This window comes from Peromyscus maniculatus, chromosome 20, assembly GCF_049852395.1.
Source record: "Peromyscus maniculatus bairdii isolate BWxNUB_F1_BW_parent chromosome 20, HU_Pman_BW_mat_3.1, whole genome shotgun sequence".
NCBI lineage: Eukaryota > Metazoa > Chordata > Mammalia > Rodentia > Cricetidae > Peromyscus > Peromyscus maniculatus.
In genome coordinates, this window is record NC_134871.1 from 50,124,830 (window position 1) to 50,144,748 (window position 19,919).

The following is a 19,919-nucleotide window of genomic DNA, read 5'->3' on the forward strand; positions in this document are numbered from 1 at the left end:
CTTCAGATAGGTTCTCTCTATGTAGGCCTGGCTGTCCTGGAACTTGCTGTGTAGACCAGGCTGGTCTCAGACTCAGAGATCCATCTGCCTCTGCCTCGGATTGCTGGGGTGAAAGGCGTGCGCCACCACTCACAGCTCAAAAAAAATTTTTTTAAGACTGGAGAAGGCTGTGCTTTGCTTGAAAAAAGAGGAGAAGAATGAGTGGAAGGAACAGTGGAAATATAAAAGGGCCATCAGATTTGCAATCTTGATGGAAGCTAGGAATTAATGTGCTATCATATCTGAGCTCAGGTCAGATCCTGCTCCTACTTGATGGGGGTGGGGGTGGGGGAGCTGATATTGAGAGGAAAGAGAGTTTAGCTTTTCTTTGTTTTGCCTTGGAAATAGAATCACTGATCTAGAGAGTGGAATATGTAATTGAGGACTTGGAATGACAAGATTTCTTGAGGGGAAAGGTTTGGAGTTACTGAAATTATGGAGCAGATATTAAGAAAAGTTATATATGAGTACACTGGCCAAATACATTTACAAGATACCAAGAGAATGTGCTAGGGTGGGCCTAAGGAAGGGCAGCTTTCTCGGAGCGTAAGTTCCTCATGAAGAGGGTCTCCAGAACTGTGCAGTATTTTCCAGGCTTTTTTCTTGGAGAGAGATGCTTACATTCACAGATTATATATTTGTCTAGAGTTGGGAACTCTAGATTTTAATTGCTTGAGTTTAGGAAGATTCTTTTTTTTTTTTTCTGCCAAAAAGAGATAAGCAGGCAGTAGCTTTAAAAGCCCTCAATAGGTAAATCATAGATAATTCCTAAATTATGGAAATGTGTTCTTTCCATTATTGCTTGTTGCATTATTTTTGAATTTTTTAAAATTTATTATCTTATCACAGGATGAGTTTGTGGACACATATTCCATAGTACATTTGTGGAGGTCAGAGTACAACTTGATGGAGTCCACCTTTTTTTTTTTCTTCTTCAGTATTTTGAGACAGGGTTTCTCTGTGTAGTTTTAGTGCCTGTCCTGGATCTCAACTCTGTAGACTAGGCTGGCCTTGAACTCACAGAGATCCACCTGGCTCTGCCTCCCCAGTGCTGGAATTAAAGAGGCATGCACCACCACCGCCTGGCTGGAGTCCACATTTTTATGGGTTCCTGGGGCTTGAAGTCAGGTCACCAAGTTTACACAAAAAGCACATTTACCTGATCTCTCTCACTTACCCTATTATTACCTTTTTTTTTTTTTCTTTCTTTCTTAAGGCACCATCTATTGTAGGCAGGCTATTTTAAACTCTCTGTGCCAGTCTGGCCTCAAACTCAGTTCTCATTCCTCAGCCTCCAAATGATAGAATTATAGGCACATGCCACACCTGTCTCATTGCTTATTTTTACTTTTACCTCTTTTTCTTGCTCCTCCTCTCTCTGTCTCTTACTAATTCAGCAAGTATTTGCTGACCACTTGTTGTGTGCCAGGAACTGTCCTGGGTGCTGACACACAGAGTTGTCCATATAAATAGTGATATATATTTATCTGTTTATTTTTGGTGTTTCGAGGCAGGGTTTCTCTGTGTAGCCCTAGCTGTCTTGGAACTAGCTCTGTAGACCAGGCTGGCCTTGAACTCACAGAGATCCGCCTGCCTCTGCCTCCCAAGTGCTGAGATTAAAGGCTTCGCCACCACTGCCTGGCATGATTTGATTTTTAGTGATTGATGTGCTACTGTTTTAAGTGGAAACAAGAAGAATGTTAGTTTCACATTAGTTTATGACTATTGCCTATCTTTACCCTGAGTGCAATTTTATATGGCCAACAACAGTCTTGGAATTAAGATTTTTTTTTTTTTAGTGAAACTGTCTATTATAAATACTAAAAACATACACATCAACAGAGTTGTCATAGTAGAACTCTAGAAGCCCTTAATATTTCTTTCAGAGGCACAGTGACTATTCCTTATGTTTTCCCCAAGGACTACTTCTTAGTGAATTTCCCTGTTGTATACAAGACAGAATACTGAATACAGTTAACAGTTAGCATGAGTCAGTCTTTTGTTCCACACTTGCAGAGGTTAAGTATGAGAATTATGTTCTGTAAAGTCTTTAACAGCACATCAGAAAATGTAAAGGTAGGAGTTATGTATTTGATTCCCTATTCCCTTAGAGGTGTGTTTGACCTACTTCATTTGACATTTATATGCTTATTGACCTGAAATGTATTTTATCTGTCATATGTGGCTCTCACTCATGGAATGATCTTTTCTCTGGTGCCTTGTCTAGCTACAACAGAGTGGAACTGTGTATTAACAGAGATTTAGCTCTATTGCAGATTTGCTGACATATCTTGGACCTTACTTGTTTGGTGTTAGCCTTCCTTTTATTGATGAACTTTCGTTTTTTGTTTTTTTGAGACAGGGTTTCTCTGTATAGCTTTGGAGCCTGTCCTGGAACTCGTTCTGTATGTAGACCAGGCTGGCCTCAAACTCACAGAGATCCACCTGGCTCTACTTCCCCAGTGCCGGGATTAAAGGTGCTCCACCACCGCCCGCCAAAAATAATGAACTTTTATAGGCATCTAGTTGATTAAGTTTAGAAGCATTTAATGGATATTTAACTATTTGCTCTATCCTAGCTGTAGGTGCGCCAGGTTATGTAAGACATGGTGTTTGCATGCTGAGAACTTTTAGTCTGCTTGAGAATCATACATGGGCTGTGATACTGCTATTAAATGTATATCTACCTTAAAACATTGAATTCTTCCTGGAAGGAAGCTCCACAGTGAAGAGGGAACACTTGGTCTTGGCTTTCAAGGAAGAATAAAAGGATTTTGTTTTCCTGGTTTGTGTGTAGGTGGGTAGAGGTGGAACAGTGTTATAAGTAGACAGAACTGTGGCATGGCACATATATAGTAAAATATGGCAGAAAGTGCTAAATAATTTGAGTGTGTTCAGATATCCTATTATGTATTGAATATACACCAGAACTTATTAAATCAATTCGGACCCCAGAACACAAGAATCTGAAATGATTATGTAGATACTCCACTCTGAAGGATGTGGGTAGTAACTTCCTACTCCTTTAATGTGGCTTCACATAGTGGAGAAACCTGGCAAACACCCTTCAGCCAGAGGATCAAGTTCAACATCGTCAGTGACGTCATGTTTCCACTCTTGAAGGAGTGAGAAGTGGCACTTCTTTAAACCCATTGCCCTACTCTACTCAGAAAAAAAAAATGATCCCATTGTAAGGGTGTTCTACAAAATACCTGACCACAGTTATCAAGGAAAATGAAAACGTCTAAGAAAAGCCAAGAGGAGCCTAAGGAAACACAATGACTACATGCAGTGTGCTGTCCTAAGTGGGATCCAGGGATGTGTGTAAATACTAATAAGATCTCAGTGGAATATGCACTTCAGTAAATGATAATGAGTCATTGTGGTACTTTAACTGTGACAAATGGACCAAGTTAGGACCAGGGTAGTAATGAGCATAGACTAGGTTCAGGGTATATATAGGAATGCTCTGTCTTTACAATTTTCTTGTAACTTAATTGGCTCTAAAAAATGAAGTCTCTTTACATATTTTAAAACTCTAGCACAGCAGCCTTGTGCTGTCTTTAAAAGACTTGGTGGTTGGCTGAGCTGAGTAGGGCAGTTCTTCTGCTCCAATGTTGTACTGGCTGGCTCTGCAATCAACTGGATGCCCAGTTGTCCAGAAATGTCCAGAACAACTCAACCTAGGGCTGGCAGCCAGTGTCAGCTGCCAGTTGGGAGCTCAGCTTGAAGCTGTTGACTAAGCTTTGAGGAGCATCTCCATGTGACCTCTCTACTTGCCTTAGGGTGGCAGGGATCCACCAGGGTATGTTCCAAGAATGCAGAAGCCACAGATACCTTAAGGCCCAGCCTCAGAAGTCCTCCATGTTCTGTCAAATTAAAGCAAGTCTCAGAACGGCTCCAGATTTAAAGGGCAAGGGCAACATTACTGCCTCTCAGTGAGAAGATTGGCAAAATACTCAAGGCTGTCTTTACCACATGGTGATCAGAGTGCTAGATGCCAGATTGAAGAAGAGGGGTGACAAGAGACTGGATGATTTTAGACTGCAGAGTTTCCAGAATAGGCAGCAGATTTGGAAAAGGGAAATGAAATCCTCATTTTACTTGACAGTTTGCTTTGACTAGTCTTGATGGAGGAGATAGACTAAAATATTTGTATCTTGACCTTGAGGTTTCCAAAGAAAGAGAATCTGAGCCCTACATGGTAGCACATAACCATAATTCCAACACTCAGGCTGAGACAGGAGAATTATAAATTCAAGGTCAACCTGGGCAACACTGTAAGATCCTGTTTCAGAAAAACGGGGAGTAAGAGAATAATTGACCCAACCCAGCTTGCATGCCGAGTTCCTTTGGGTCTTAAGCTTTCAAAGAAGGTACTAATGTGAGATATGAGGAGGGTGCACATGATTAGGAAGCAACTACCACCTTTCTGGGGGTAGTCTCGTATGCGTGCGTGTGTGTGTGTGTGTGTGTGTGTGTGTGTGTGTGTGTGTGTGTGTGTGTGTAGGGAAGTCTCCTGGTGTCTCTGTGTCTCTGTGTCTGTCTCTGTGTGTGTTCATATATATGTGTGTGTGTGTGTGTGTGTGTGTGTGTGTGTGTGTGTGTCTGTGTCTGTGTCTGTGTGTGGGGGTAGTCTCCTGGTCTGTGTGTGTGTGTGTGTCTGTGTGTGTTTATATATATATCTGTGTGTCTGTGGGGGGGGGATTAGTCTCCTGGTCTGTGTGTCTGTGTGTGTGCCCCATAGCATGCTTGTGTAGGTCAGAGGACATCTTGCCAGTCATTTCTCTCTTTCAGCCATCAATGTTCCAAGGATAGAACTCAGGTCATCAAGGCTAGGTTGCAAATGCCTTTACTAATTGAACCATATTACCAGCCCTATATCCCTCCCGTGTGCCCCCCCCCCCCCCCCCGAGATTTTTTGAGACAAGGTTTCCCTGTGTAGCCCTGGCTGTCCTGGAACTCTCGCTAGACCAGGCTGGCCTGGAATTAGAGATCCACCTGCCTCTGCCTCTTGAGTGCTAGGATTAAAGGCGTGTGTCACCATACCTGGCCTTTTTTGTTTAGAGTAGAAGTGTTGATATACTGCACGGGCTGGCCTGGAACTCCTATGCTCAAGTAATGCTCCTATTTCAGCCTGCTGAGTAACTGGTACTACAGGTGCATGTCACTGTGCTCTTCCATTTACTTTTTTGTTTTTGAGAAAAGGCTTCACTATATAGTTTTGGCTGGTCGGGAACTCACTATGTGGACCAGGTCGGCCTTGAACACCTGCCTCTGCTTCCTGAGTGCTGGGATTAAAGGTGTGCACCACTGTGCCTGGCTCCTCCTTTATGTTGCTTATGAAGAACGGACTATGATGATCATTTTCTGTTGGAGCCCATTCGGGTTTCCTCGTGGCTTTACCCAGCAGGTCTGCATAAAGACAATGACTGGACCTCGGACCTGAGTGCAGGTGTCTGAGATGGTCTGCACTTGGCTGTGCTGGGGGGAGAAGGTCTTTTGCTCCACCCCTTGGCATTCCTTTAAAAACCCTTTGGCAGAGACAGTTGAGACCCAATGGATTAGGATCCAGGGCCTCCTAAGGCTATCCTGTATTTTCTATCTGTTTCTCTCCCCTCTTTACTTCTATCTAGTATTTCCTGCTGCTCCTACTCAAGAGTACTCTGGGGAAAAGTGGGGGTGGGATGGCCCCCCACAATTTTCAACTCCATGGCTATTTTTTTTTTTCTAAATCATATTTTTCTTCCTCTCTCATACTAGGGATTAGAAGCCTGGGCCTCATGCATGCCAGACACTCTACCACTAAGTTATGTCCTCACACCTCTTCTTACTTTTTATTTTGAGACACAGTCTCATAGTTACCCAAGCAGGCCTGACTTTGTAATCCTCCTGCCTCAGTGATTCTCCTCCTTCAACCTCTCAAGTGCATTGTCACAGGTCTGTGCCACCAGGCCTGACCGCCATTTCTTATTTAAGTTTAGTTTAATTTAGGTTGATATTCTAAATGAGTTGGTATTAGCTTAGTGGTTATAAAAAGTATATCTGTAGTTTGGAATGTTGGTTTCTTTGAATGAAATCTAAAGTGAGTATAGTAAAAATCACCATGGCACTGGGTAGTTATGTTTTTGATAGTATCTCCATATTTTTGTTTAAACATTTATAATAAAAAAGAAAATAAAGCTAAAAGTTACAACTATAGATTTAAGTAGCCATGCATCTCACTATTCACTACAAATAAAAGATTTAATCCTATGTGTGGTGACTCACACCTTTAATCCCAGCATTTGAGAGGCAAAGGCAGGTGTATCTCTATGAGTTCAAGGCTAGCCTGGTCTACATAGAGTGTTCCAAAGTAAATTTAGTCTTTTTCTACACTGAACACAGTGATCTGTTGATTTACTTATCACTAATGACAGTTAAGCAAGATGATTTGGACATAAATACACATTAATATTTATATTATTTTTTAAAAAGTTCAGATCCCTTTGGCTTTTTATAAGTTTGGGTGTCTCTGCATTAGACTGAGTCTGCTTAGCAAATTATATAAGGTTTCGTGGGTCTGAAGAGTGGGGGACTCACAGAAGCATGTTCAGGAGTAGATGGGAGCAGCTGAGACAATATGGGAAGGATGACTTGGCTGGTAAGAAGTAATAGAGAAGAGGAGGACTTTGTTGTAGCTGTTGTTACTCTTGTTATTACTGTGCTTTGGGTTGGTTTGGTTTTTTCTTTTTGTGATTCTGGGGTTGATCCCAGGCCTGCGTGCTAGTCAAGTGACTGCTGCTGAGATGTAGTACTGTCCTGTTGGTTTTTTTTTAAAACTGTGTATGGGTGAGTTCTGAGTTTGAAGTATTGGGGTACCTCCAGGCACCCCAGAGAAAATATTTGGTAGGCATTTGGGGCTTCAGTAGAGATAGAGACAGAGATAGAAACAGACAGAGCAAAGAAGGAAGGAAGGAGGGCAACTATGTGTGGTGTTTTGGACATTTGCAGCCTATAGGAACAGAGGAGTCCAGGCTCTGAGTGTAGAACTATAGCAACTGTTTCAGACCGTGTGGAACTCTGGCATGGGCAAGAATTATCTTGGGTGTCTTTCTTTACTTTTTCAAGCAGCTTTATTGAAGTCTATTTCATAAGCCACTAAGTTTACCCACTTGGTTGGAGCTCTAGTTCAGTGGTAAAGCATATATTTAGTATGTGTAAAGAAAACCCTGAGTTCAGTTCTCCTTGCATACCTATGCACAGACACATAAACTTCACCCATTTTAAAGTATTAGTTTAGTAGTTTTTAACCATGTTCACAGAATTATACAGTCACTTTCTAGTTTCATTTCTCTTGCTGTGATAAAACATTCTGACTTACAAATCTAATTCACTGTCCATCACTGAGGGAAGTCAAGGCAGGATCATGAAAATAGGACTGCTTGCTATTTCATATATTATTGTTTCTGACCAAAGAACCCACTTCAAAGCCAAAGAAACAAGGCAGGGAAAATGGAGGATGCTGCTTGCTGTCTGGCAGGCAGATTTATGCTCAGCTAGTTATCTTACACAATTCAGGACTTCCTGTCTAGTGAATGCTGCTGCCCACAGTGGGCATCAATTAACAGTGAAGACAGTCTGCCACAGACATACTCAGAGACAAATCTGATACAGGCATTTCCTCAATTAAGATTCTTTTCCCAGGTGATAATAGATTGTATGAAGTTGACAGTTAAAATTAACCAGGAAATTAAATAATAAATTTTTAAAAGAAAAAAAACTAACCAAGACAAATAACTAGTACAATTTTAGAATATTCTCATTACTCCCAAAAGAAAATTCTAGGTCTGTAGCCATCACTCACCATTCATTTCCTCTGGCCTAAGGCAACTATTAATCAACTCCCTGCCTAAATGGAATTGTGTGTTCTGGATATTTTTTTTTCCAAGACAGGATTTCTTTGTGTAGCCCTAGCTGTCCTGGAACTCACTCTGTAGACCAGGCTGGCCTCGAACTCACAGAGATCCACCTGCCTCTCCCTCCCAAGTGCTGGGATTAAAGGCATTCGCCGCCACCACCTGGCTGGATATTTTATATACATAAAATCATATGTTTTTTTTTCTCTTGTGAGGAACTTCTTTCACTTACTATAATGTTTTCATAGTCCTTCATTTTGTAGCATATTGTTAGTTTTCCATTAGTTTGTCAGAGTTGTTTACAAGAGCATGGGTGACTCGCTAGTCCCTGCATCACCAAAAGCCAAGCCTGGGTGATACCTCATGAAACCTCCATCCCTGGAGTCCCCTTGGCAACTTACAGGTAGCTTCTATGTAAGAGTATCTTCTTTTCCAGCAGTTATTACATCTTGGGGAACGGCCTTATGGATATTGTACATGCCAGGAGCTTCCTGAGAAGCTCAGGGTTAATTTCCTTTACTTCTTAAGTATTAGAAGCTTCTCGCCTCTCTCTAAGAAGAAATGTCAAATTGATCTTAAATGGCTATTTCACTGAAATTTGTTGTTCGTCTAAATTTTCTTCTTGAGATGGGGTAGAGCTTGGGGCTAGAACATAAGCTAAGCATTTACAAGACCCCCTGGGTTTATTCCCAGCACTGAGAAACACAAAAAGTAATTGTCTTAGTCAGTGTTCTGTTGCTGTGAAAAGACACCAGGAGAAAGGCAACTCTTACCCCCCCCCCCAAAAAAAAAAATCATTTAATTAACTGGGGCTTGCTACAGTTTCAGAAGTTATTCCATTATCATGGTAGGAAACATGGTGGCACACATGGCGCTGAAGAATTATCTGAGAGAGAGAGAGAGAGAGAGAGAAAGAATGGGAGGGAGAGAGAGAGAATGGGAGGGGGAGAGAGAGAGAGAGAGAGAGAGAGAGAGAGAGAGAGAGAGAGAGAGAGAGAGAGAGAGAGAGAGAGAAAAGAATGCTAGAATAACTAGGTAACCATATGTGACTGCATGGACCTCCATGTTACCTACCATACATAAAACCCAGTTGAGGTGATCCATAGATCTGAGTGTGGGGCCAAAAGTATAAAGTCTTTGGAAGACACATGGAACATGTCTTTCATGGCCCTGTGAGGTTGTGAAAATTTCTCAGTAGGATGTAAAAAGCAGCAGGACAGTTGTTAAATTGAATTTCATTAATTTTTCAACTTTCATGGAAGCATATGCCTCTGATTCCAGCATTTGGGAAGCAGAGGTAGAACTTTGAGACCTTCTGTTTAAATACACGCCTCATGTCAGGACCCCAAAGATGCACTGGAGCTGGGTGGATCAGGTCACTCAAGCTCTTTGCTTCTCTTTCCATTGTGGCTACATTCTCTAAATTGCCTTTCTCTGCTTTTCCCCATTACTTACCTGTTCGATTGGCTTATTGAGGACTGGTAGCAGGGCCTCACTTACTAGGGCTGTCAAGGCTCCAGCTCTGATCCTAACCCTCAGTAACAACAAGACCCATGAGAAAAACAAGTTTGGAAATGAAGAGAAAGAATGCTGTTTCCCACACGGTATACTATCCTTATTGCTGAATCTGTCCTCCAGATAAAGACATATGACTGAAGGATAGGATGGCTGAGGATGCAAGACAGAATCGGGAATCACCCAGATGTAATAGGTGAACATGTGAGATTAGATTAAATTGCTGTGGCAGAATGTGGAGAGACATGTTCAAGGACAGATGCTGGGAGAAATGCATGCTTAGGGAATAGGGAAACAAGAACTAGAATTCAGTCAGCATAGCTTTATCAGATATCGTATTTGTGCCAGGCTTACAGTGAAGAAGACATTCAGAGTGTCTGACTCAGGAATTTGCATTGTTGATGCAGAACCAGACAGCAAAACACACGAACAAGTAAGAGGTCCTTCTGAGTGATCTGTGTTCGTCAAGAGAGTGATTGAGTATGGAAGGTGCTTCAGCTGCAGTCAGAGAGAGTGGCACAGGAGCGGATGTCTAAATGATGGAGAGAAAGCTTTCGTGTAACAGTATTGGGGAAAAGCTTTCCGAGTCTAAGTAATCATTCCACAGGCCCCAATATTGGGTGAGGGACAGAAAGGGAAATATAATGGAAGTCTATATGGGAGTACAAGGCAGAAAAGAATTTCAAAAGGATAGTGGCTCCTTTATTAAGTGTTAGGAGAGGTCAGGGAATAATAAGAGTAATAAAAATTCAGTAGGCGGCGCAAAACTACACAGAGAAACCCTGTCTTGAAAAACAAAACAAAACAAAACAATTCATTGGGGAGCCAGCAAGTTGGATCAGTAGATAAGGGTTCTTCCACCATGCCTGGTAAGCCACATAAAGGCAGAAACAGAGAACTGACTCCACAGGGTAGTCTCTGACCTGTACATACACACCATGGCATCACACACACACACACACACACACACACACACACACACACACACACACACAAATCATAATCATATACATTTATTGGGAATTGAAAAAAGGGATGCAAACAAATACTTGCTCACCCGTGTTTGTAACAGTGTCATTTACAAAGTCCAAAAAATGAAAAGCAATTAAAATGTTTTTAATGGGTGAATAATGGATAAAAATGTGGCATATACATATGGAACACAATTTATCCTCAAAAAGGAAGAAAATCCCCAACACATGCTTGCAACATAGGTGATACTATGCTAATTGAAATAAGCAGTTACAAAAAGACAAACGTATCATCCTACTTAACCTGGAGTTGTCGTATTTGTAGAAACTCAAGGCACAGTGGATGGCAGCTTCTAGAGACCGAGTGTTGTTAAATAATGCTGGATTTCAGATGAGAAACATTGTTTATAAGTTCTGGTGATGGAGAGTAGTCATTACACAGCAATGTGAATATGCTTAATGCCAGTCAATTGTACAGTAAATGGGTATGAGGGCTAAGAGTGTACTACTACAGTACTAGAGTACCTATCGAGCTTGTATCAGATTCTGGGTTCCTTCTCCAGTACCACATACAAAATACGCATGTATGCTATGTGTTGGAAGATAAAGTTGGGAGAAATCCTCAGAAAGAAAGATGAAAAATATTGGTCAGATATACATGGAGAAGTGAAAAGAAAGTGGATCAACCCCAGAACTGAACATTAAGTAACAGGATTTCTAAGAGGAGAGAGAACAGAAAGTAGAGGGGAGGAAATTGTCACTAAGGAGAGGAAATGCCCTGCACCTGAAGGAGCGAGGCACTTGATTGAAGTACCTGTCCAGTACAAGTTCAGTCAGCGAAGAGAGCTGTACTTAGTGGTTTGCATTTTAAGGAAACTAAGTATCACAGAAGGTTTTAGAAAAACAACAGGGTACCCCAAACAGAATTTAGAGTGCCATGTAACTTCTGGGTAGCAACTATGGTAGCATGCAAGCTCTCTCTGCTGCTTTTTGGGGAGGGAGGCTTGTACAGAAAGATAATTGAGTTATATCAATCCATGTGACTCAGCTGTATGTGTTATTTACTTACTAGTAGCAATGTTTGATATGAACACTGATTTAAAGAAAAATCATGACTTACATTGGGAGGCTAGAAAAGAAAGGGAGAAAAGGATTGGTGAGGAGTTATTTGATATTTAAACACACACACACACACACACACACACACACACACACACACACACGAGTTAGGGTAGAGCACTTGCCCAGCTTTGTAGAAATCAGTTAATCAGGCAGTGAAGCAATCTTCATTGCTAATTTAAATAATTTAAAAAATCAGGCTACTAGTAAGAAATAGAAATACTGACTGTGGTCTGCTCATACAGATTTGGGTAGTTAAAACAGGCACGAGCCTAGAGAGGTGGCTCAGCAGTTGCAGAGGACTAGCATTTGGTTCCCAGCACTATGGCAGCTCACAGCTGACTAACTCCAGTCCAGAGGCTCCCTCTTCTGGCTTCTGCAGGCATTGCATGCATCTGGTATACTTACAGACATGTGGGCAAAACAGTCAAACACAAAAATAATTTTTTTTTTTTTGAGACAGGGTTTCTCTGTGTAACAGCCCTGGCTGTCCTGGAACTTACTTTGTAGACCAGGCTGGCCTCAAACTCAGAGAAATCCACCTGCCTCTGCTTCTCAAGTGCTGAGATTTAAGGTGTATGCCACCAAAAATAAATAAATCTTAAAAAAAAAAAGAAGGAGGAGGAGGAGGAAGAACTGTCTGGGGTGACACATACCTGTAATCCTAGCATTTGGGAGGCTAGAAGATTTTGAGTTGCAGGTGGTAAAAGATAGGATAGGGTTTTTTTTTGTTGTTGTTGTTGTTTTAATTAATAGGGGATAATTTGAGGCACCACAAAGCCAAAAATAAATTTTTAGATTAAGAGAGATTGCAAGCCACGTGTCTATTGAAGAGACGGGCTTACTGACGATGGGGAATGGGTGCAAGAGAAAGAAGAGTACCTTACACAGGGAGGAAGACCCAGAGAAAGCGGAGAAGTTAGTTTAGATCAAGATTGGGATACAGGGAATGACGTTGGCCTGGCAGAGCAGTAGAGGAAGGGGAGGGGATGAGTAAAAAACACAGGTTTGTAGTTAAGTTCAGAGGAATAAAAGAGAGGCTTTGTGTGGAATAAGTTCTCAAGAAAGTCTTAGGCCTTGTGGATGGGAATTGTAGAAAAAGTACTAACTGTGTAGGAGAAATGTGGTTGTGTAGATGGGACATTCATTCATTCCTTCAACCTAGTGTCTACCTTTTGGAAAAAGGGCTTTGGAAAGTGCATTGAATGAATGAATGCCCATGTTGGAGGACTGTGTTCTGTCCACAAAGATTACGTTGTTTCTGTCTATCCCAAGCTCACCCCAAGGGAAAATAGAACAAAGGGTCATAGAAGGCACTGTAGGAGGCTCTGCAGGGTAGAGGTGGAGGACAGAGAAGGAAGTGCTAGATGTCCCTAGAAAATAAAAGTGACAGCCAGGAGGCTCCAGAGGCCGGTGGCCCTCCAGGCAGCACGGAGGTGGAAGGAAGACGGACTTGGTCACTTTCTACAGCAGTGCTCTGCGACCCGGGGGCAGATGTTGTAGATGAAACGGGGTTGGCAAGACAGGGACGTCCTAAGAGCAAGTCAGCTGAGGAGCAAATTTGGGATATTGAGAAGGAAATATTCTGTGTTCCTGTGTGTTACAATCCAAAGGGACTTCTGAAAAGAGCCCCCTGAAAACAAGTTATGAAGACTTCTTGTAAATTTTAGTGGAAGGGAGAAGTAGGGGAATTTTTGTGGGCAAAGTCCAATTTTAGGATTTTTTCATTTTCAGAGTGGATGTTGGGGTGAAGCAATACAGATTGTTGGTGAGGCCCAGAGCCCAGTCTGCCTGTTTCCTAGCTGAAGTAAAAGAGAGATAGGCCACCTGTTTGAGACAGGTCGAGAATGTGAGGGTTGTGAAAATTTGACTACAATAAACGATTTCTGGACATGTATCAAACAAAAATTAATGCAGAGTCCAATGTATGCTGGACACAAGGTGTTTGGGGCAGTGCTTGCCACTGTTGGATTGGCCAGCTCCAGTGCAGCCTTGATTCTGACACACAACGTGCATGCTTTGCATTGCAGATGCTGTCACATCACGCAACACCAGCGGTTGCTGACTGAAACACCTTACCTGAGATGGAAATTGTTGTGTTATGAATTGCAGTGTCTTGTTTTTGTGTGTGCAGGTACATGTGTGTGGGTATATATGAAGACCAAAGGAGTAATTCAGCTGTCATTCTTCAGATGACAACTACCTTTTGTTGTTGTTTTCTGCATGTGTGTGGTGTATGCATGTGCATGTGTTTCTGTGTGTACAGCTCAGCCTACCCACTGCTCAGCTCTGCCTTCTGTTCAGCTTCAGGCATCTGGCGACTTGTGGCTTCTCAGCTCTGCCTTCCAGCTGTTCCGCTATTGCTGCCTCTCTACTGCCTGTCACTGCTTCACTGTTGTTTTCTCATTTCCAACTGAGCCTGAAAGGGCAAAGAAAAACTGCTTGTGAAGAGCCTTTTATGAGTATAGTGTTCAACCAAGTCTGCTTACTTATACAGCCAGAGAAGGGGTATTTGTACCCATCATAGCAAAGCTCTTGTGCAAATGAGGGTTTGTGTTTGCACTAGTCAGCAGTGTCCCTCTCCTGCCAATCACGGAATTCTCTCTGGTAGGCCACTAGGGAAAGTGCACCTTCTCTGGCTGCAGGGTCACCTCGATTCTCTGAGGTTTCTGATGGCCAAACATCTGTTTGAAACAGTCCTTGCTGGGCCTTGTACTTACAGGAGCCAAAGCACGCAGCTGGACCATCATGTGTTTTCCTGAATGTGTCAGAGGAGTGTTTAAAACAGCTGGTGCTGGAGTAAGAGCAGGCATCTGGCTGTTGGACCGACAGTCCTTTTGCTTAAGGAAGACGGGGCAGCAAGGGAGATTACAGTAGCTCAACATTAGTGAGTGAACACGACGACCCACCCCCAATATTTGCTTATGTACAAGAAAATGAACTTCAGATGGAGTGCTTATGAGAAGAACTTGAAGAACTTACCAACACTAATCATGATTTTAACAGTTTTTAAGAGTGCTTTAACAATGCTTAACACCTGCTCAATGCCGCAGGGACAAGTAAGTCTTGGAGTCTCATTGAATGTGAGATTAAGGAAGAGAAATTAAGTCTCCCGTATAATTATAGGTTTCTTGTTAAGGGATCTTAGTACATGTGGTACTATTCACATAAGAATCAGGAGATCTTGGAGGCTAGGGAGAGGGTTCAGTGGCCAGAGTGCATGCTACACAAGCATGAGCACAGGACTTTGGGTTCCCAGACACACATGAATGCCAGGTGGGTGTGGCAGCCCTTTCATAATTCCAGCCTTGGAAGGTAGAGATGAGATCCTTATAGAAAGCTGGCTAGTGAGACTAATCATACCAACAGACTGTGGGTTTGATTGAGAGAAACCCTGCCTCGGTGCTTAAGGTGGAAAAGCGGCCAAGGATGATTCCTGACATTGACCTTGGGCCTTCACATGAATATACAACATTGCATGTGTACCCACACCTGCAAATGTCACACTCGTGTGCACACCATACACATGAAAGTGTGCAAAAATGGACAAAGGGAAAACTAGAGGGTATAAATAGGAGAAGAAATTTAGGAACTAAGGTAGTGTTTCATTTTGGATCTCTTGGGCCACCAGCTCAAACATGAGGGCTGGTGGTGAAGTCTGGAGCTGATACAGAGGGTTTGGTGAGACGTTCTGTTATTGCTGCTTAGCATCATTGTGGTATTATAGTACTGATTAGCAGTAAAACACCTTGTTCTACGTGATTAAAAGATGACATTTGTATGGTTAAATGCACAAAATACACAGCACAAAATACTTGCTGCATAGCCGTGGCTGTCTGGAACTCATTGTACAGACCAAGCTAGCCTCAAACGTGCAGTGCTACCCCTGCATTTGTGTCGTGATCACATCCATGAGCCACCATACCTGGCTAGTGACTTTGAAAAGCACTTGTGTTTATTTTGTTTTTATGTAGTATGTGATGTGGTTACATGCATGCCACATTGTATGTGTGAAAATCAGAGGACAACTTGCTGAAGTCAGTTCTCTCCTTGTACTGTGTGGGTTCCAAGGATCAGACTCATTGTCAGGCTTGGTGGCAAGTGCCTAACCCTGACTACCCCATAATACTTGTCTGTCTTCCACATCACTAGGTCCCATAAAAAATGGATTTTTTTTTTCTAAATTGGGAGTGATCCCATCTCTGGACATGTCTGTTTTTAAAGATTTATTAATTTTTATTTTGTATATGAATGTTTGGCCTGAATGTCTGTCTCCATGTGCACCATGTGAGTTCCTTGTGCTTGCAGAGGGTATCTGCAAGCACAGAAGAGGGTATCAGATACCCTGGAATGATTGTGAGCCACCATGTGGGTACTTGGGAACAAACCCAGGTCCTCTACAGAAGCAGCAATTGCTCTGAAGCACTGAGCCGTCACCCCTTCCCTTAGTCGTGTTTTGTTTCTGTTGTGTTTAAATTATGCCTTTGGGAGGTAGTTCTCACGGACTGATAAGCCCATTCATAGAGTATCTCTATCTCTGTCACTTTCTCTGTTGTGAATGTATGGAGCCGTAAAAATGCCTGTTCCAGATGTTTACTGGAAGTAAAAATTTCTTTGAAATTTATATAAACTATGTATTAAGAATATATATATATATATATATATATATATATATATATTAATTACACACATACATACATACACACATATATAATTAAAAGAATAATTACGAAGAACCCCCTCCCCCACATAGTGTAGCTCTGGCTGGCCTCAAACTCAGATTCGCTTGACTCTGATTCCTGAGTGCTGGAATTAAACCAAGAAATAGAAGATAATCATATCCTAGATAGCCCCATGCATCCTCCCTGAATGAATCCCCTCCCTCATCATATTCTCTCCCTTGCTAAAATAATCACTACCCTAGATTTCATAGTAATCATTACCTTTCTTAATAGTCAACTCTTCACTTATGTATATACACACACACACACACACACACACACACACACACACACACACACGTGTGTGTGTGTGTGTGTTGAATTTCCTTTATCTTTAAAGCTTTTGGGTTTTGAGATATGTGTATAGCATTTACAGATCATGCATCCCTAATCTAGAAATCTGAAGTGCTTTCAACACTGAAACTTCAAGTTTCAAAATAACAAAATTTTCAGATTGGGAATGCTCAAGCTTTCAGTGTCTAAAACTGTATATAATAGTGCTGGGGAAATGTCTTAGAGGTTAAGCTCACTGGCAGCTCTTTCAGAGGACCAGGTTTGATTCCAAACACCCACATGGCAACTTCCAACCATCTGTAACTCTAATTCCAGGGGATCCAATGATTCTGGCCTCCATGAGCACTAGGCACATATGTGGTGCACAGACATAAATGTAGGCACAACACCCATACACATAAAATATAAAGATTTCTTTAAGTAAATAGTTGTATATAGACTGAAGAAGGGAGATTATAAGTTTGAAGCCAGCCTGGGCTATATATAACAAGAGTTTGTATATATATATATATATACATGTGTGTGTTTGTACATATTCATAAATAATCATACCATATTTGTATAGACCATTCTTCCTGTATGAGTTCCTTATTCAAAACACGCAGCTAGTTATAGTTAGAAAATACTTGGGGCCAGGGGAAATAGGTAGGGGCTCTAGCTCAGTCATAGAATTCTTGCCTACCATGCGTGAGGCACTGGGTTCTACTCTTTATACTAATACACACACACACACACACACACACACACACACACGTATGTATGTATGAGAAGAGATTGTACTTACACTGAGAATGTACAGGTGTTTTGTTGTTTTGTAAACAATGACAGCTATTCATACAGCATTCATTTTGTATTAGGTGTTAAAAGAGCTCTAGAGCTGAGCATGATGATTGCCTCATGTTTTCCCAGCACTTGAGATTAGTTAGAGGCAGGAGAATCAGAAGTTCAAGGCTAGTCTCAGGTCGATAGCAAGTTCAGTTCCAGCCAGGACTACATGAAATCTTATTCTAAACAAAAAAGAATATATTGGTCTGGTGAGAAGACTCAGTGGGTAAAAACTCTTGTTGCCAAGCCACTGAGTCTAATCCCCAGGCTCCACATGGTAGAAGGAGATAACCAACTCCCCCACAGGTTGTCCTCTGACCTTCCCACATATGTATGTATGTACATACATACACAAATAATAAAATTTTAAAATGAAAATCTGGACCAAGTGGTATATATTGTGTTATCTTAGTATAGGTTGTATGCAAATTCTGTACCACTTTGTCCTACGCCTCCTTAGATTTTAGTATCCTTGAGAATCCTGGAGCCAGTCCTCTGTGGATACAAAGGGATGGAGGTACTCTTTTATGATTTGCTTCTCTCAGCAAAGGTTAGATTTTTGTAACTTAGTTGTGTTGAGTATGTAGCTAAAAATGTCCTAACCTACTTTATTGTCAGTGAATATTTATTTCTGCATTTTCTTCTATTAAAAATGTTATTGCCTGCTGGGCATGCTTTTAATTCCAACACTTGGGAGGCAGAGGTATGTGGTTTTTTTTGAGTTCAAAGCCAGTCTGGTCTACCGAGAGAAAACCCTGTCTTAGAGCGGGGCGGGGGGTGGGGGTGGGGGGCTGATTGAGGCATGGGGGGGCCAGAAAATATAATATCAAATAGATACTTTCATATATGTGTAAAAGATTCTTCAGAGCACATACCTAGAAATGTATTTGAAGTTTGTATGGTGAGTGTGTATTCAAACATACCAAGTAAGGGCAAACTTTCTCAAAGTCGTTGTACCAGTTTTCCCTCCCACTAGGAGTAGAGAGTTGCCATGCTCCTCACCTCTGCTAACACTCCAGGATGCTGGGCTTTGTCATTTACCCAGTCTGGTGGTTGTGAAATGGTATCTCTTTGTGGTTTTAATTTGTATTTTCCTGACAGACATGAAATGAAGCAGCTTTTCGAATGTTCAGGGACCATGTATGTGTTCTCTTCAGTGAAACTCCCACCAGTAGTTTGCAGGTTTTTCATGGGCTGGTATTTTCTCATTGACTCTTAGATAGTCTTTTATGTTCCAGATGCTAATCCTTTGTCAGAGTTGCATGAGTTGCTGATCAACACTCTTCCTTTTTCATCCTGCAAATCTGTTCACCCAAGGAGAAATGCTGTGAACAAACCTGGAGAGTGAAAGTCTCAGGCCCTCACTTCTGTTTTAGACACTGTAGTGACATGGCCCTGTGGGTGTGCACAGAGCAGGGCCTGGCACTGGAGAAAGTCACATCACAGTTCTAACTGCTGCTGACCCGTGGTGCTTGCCTTTGCAGGTGGAACAGGAGGATTTTGTAATGGAAGGGCATGGCAAGACTCCACCTCCTGGAGAAGAAAGCAAACAGTGAGTCACAGTTTATTAAAAGGGTCCTTTACAGAGCCTCGGACGCACTTGGTTCAGTGTGCTGAGAGCAAGTTTCCTGGGCTGTGTGTACATCGGAGATATAGGAGAGCACACCAGTTGCTTTGTTGATGCAGTACTTCTATTTATAGACTAACTAGAGGGACAAGAAAGTTGGCTTTGTTGGTTTTCACACTTGGCTAATCAGAATTTATGTTATGCTTAAGCAAAGGCTTTAAGGCTCAGGATGTTCCAAATTGAACTAATTAAGTTTGGGTGTTTTCCAAAGAAAGTATGAAATGGGGCTTCCTTCCCTTAGCAATATCTTCATGAAGGAGGCTCAATTAAGGGCTATCTACACACCCCAAGTGTGTGCATAATACTTCCTGAAATTCAATTCCAGTGATAATTGACACTTTGGATCATTATTTAAATAGTTTTTATCTGATGGAACAGGGGCTGTGAATACCATTAACTTAGCCAACATTCTCAGTAGTTCAGGATTTATCACCTCCAACTTCTGAAGAGGTGAATGGTTTTAAAATTCAGTTTGTCACCTTTGGTGTGGCTTTTTAGTGGTGCTGAATAGATTTTATTTTCCCTCATCTGTCATAGGATTTAGAAAATTGTGTTTCAAAGCAGACCAGTTTTTCATATGCCCTTTTAAAAAAGGAAAAACACTTAAGACGGGCTTAAAGCACTGACAAACTCGAGTTTTATTTAGACAGTAGTTTCCTAAATTGAACGGGATGGTGATTCATAGGATTTACCAAAAATCTGTAAAGAAAAACTCCTCTTCTTCGTATTTTTCCCTCTTTTTTTTTTCCCTAGAAAATCATTTATTTTGGTGTATCTTAAGAAAATGATGTTTCCTAACCCCTTAGGAATGAATTATGCAGAATAGACTGTGCTGCCAGCAGGCCAGACTCATTGAAGGAGAGTGTCTTGTCTTGTGTTTGTTGTGAATGGAAACCAGGAGATCTCATTG

General features: G+C 41.6%; 1 protein-coding gene across 9 annotated transcripts in view; it reads left to right on the plus strand.

Annotated features, from left to right (window-relative positions):
* The window catches only part of Tnrc6b (trinucleotide repeat containing adaptor 6B), a 233,638-nt gene that overhangs the window by 58,232 nt on the left and 155,487 nt on the right, over positions 1 to 19,919 (plus strand). For 7 of the 9 annotated variants that reach the window (XM_042265394.2, XM_042265400.2, XM_042265397.2 and 4 more), the window contains exon 4: positions 18,867 to 18,934. The exons of the other annotated variants lie outside the window; for them this stretch is intronic. In XM_042265394.2, coding sequence (XP_042121328.2) covers positions 18,867 to 18,934 — 68 coding nt within the window. The remainder of the gene's footprint in view (positions 1 to 18,866; positions 18,935 to 19,919) is intronic. 9 annotated transcript variants of the gene reach the window in all.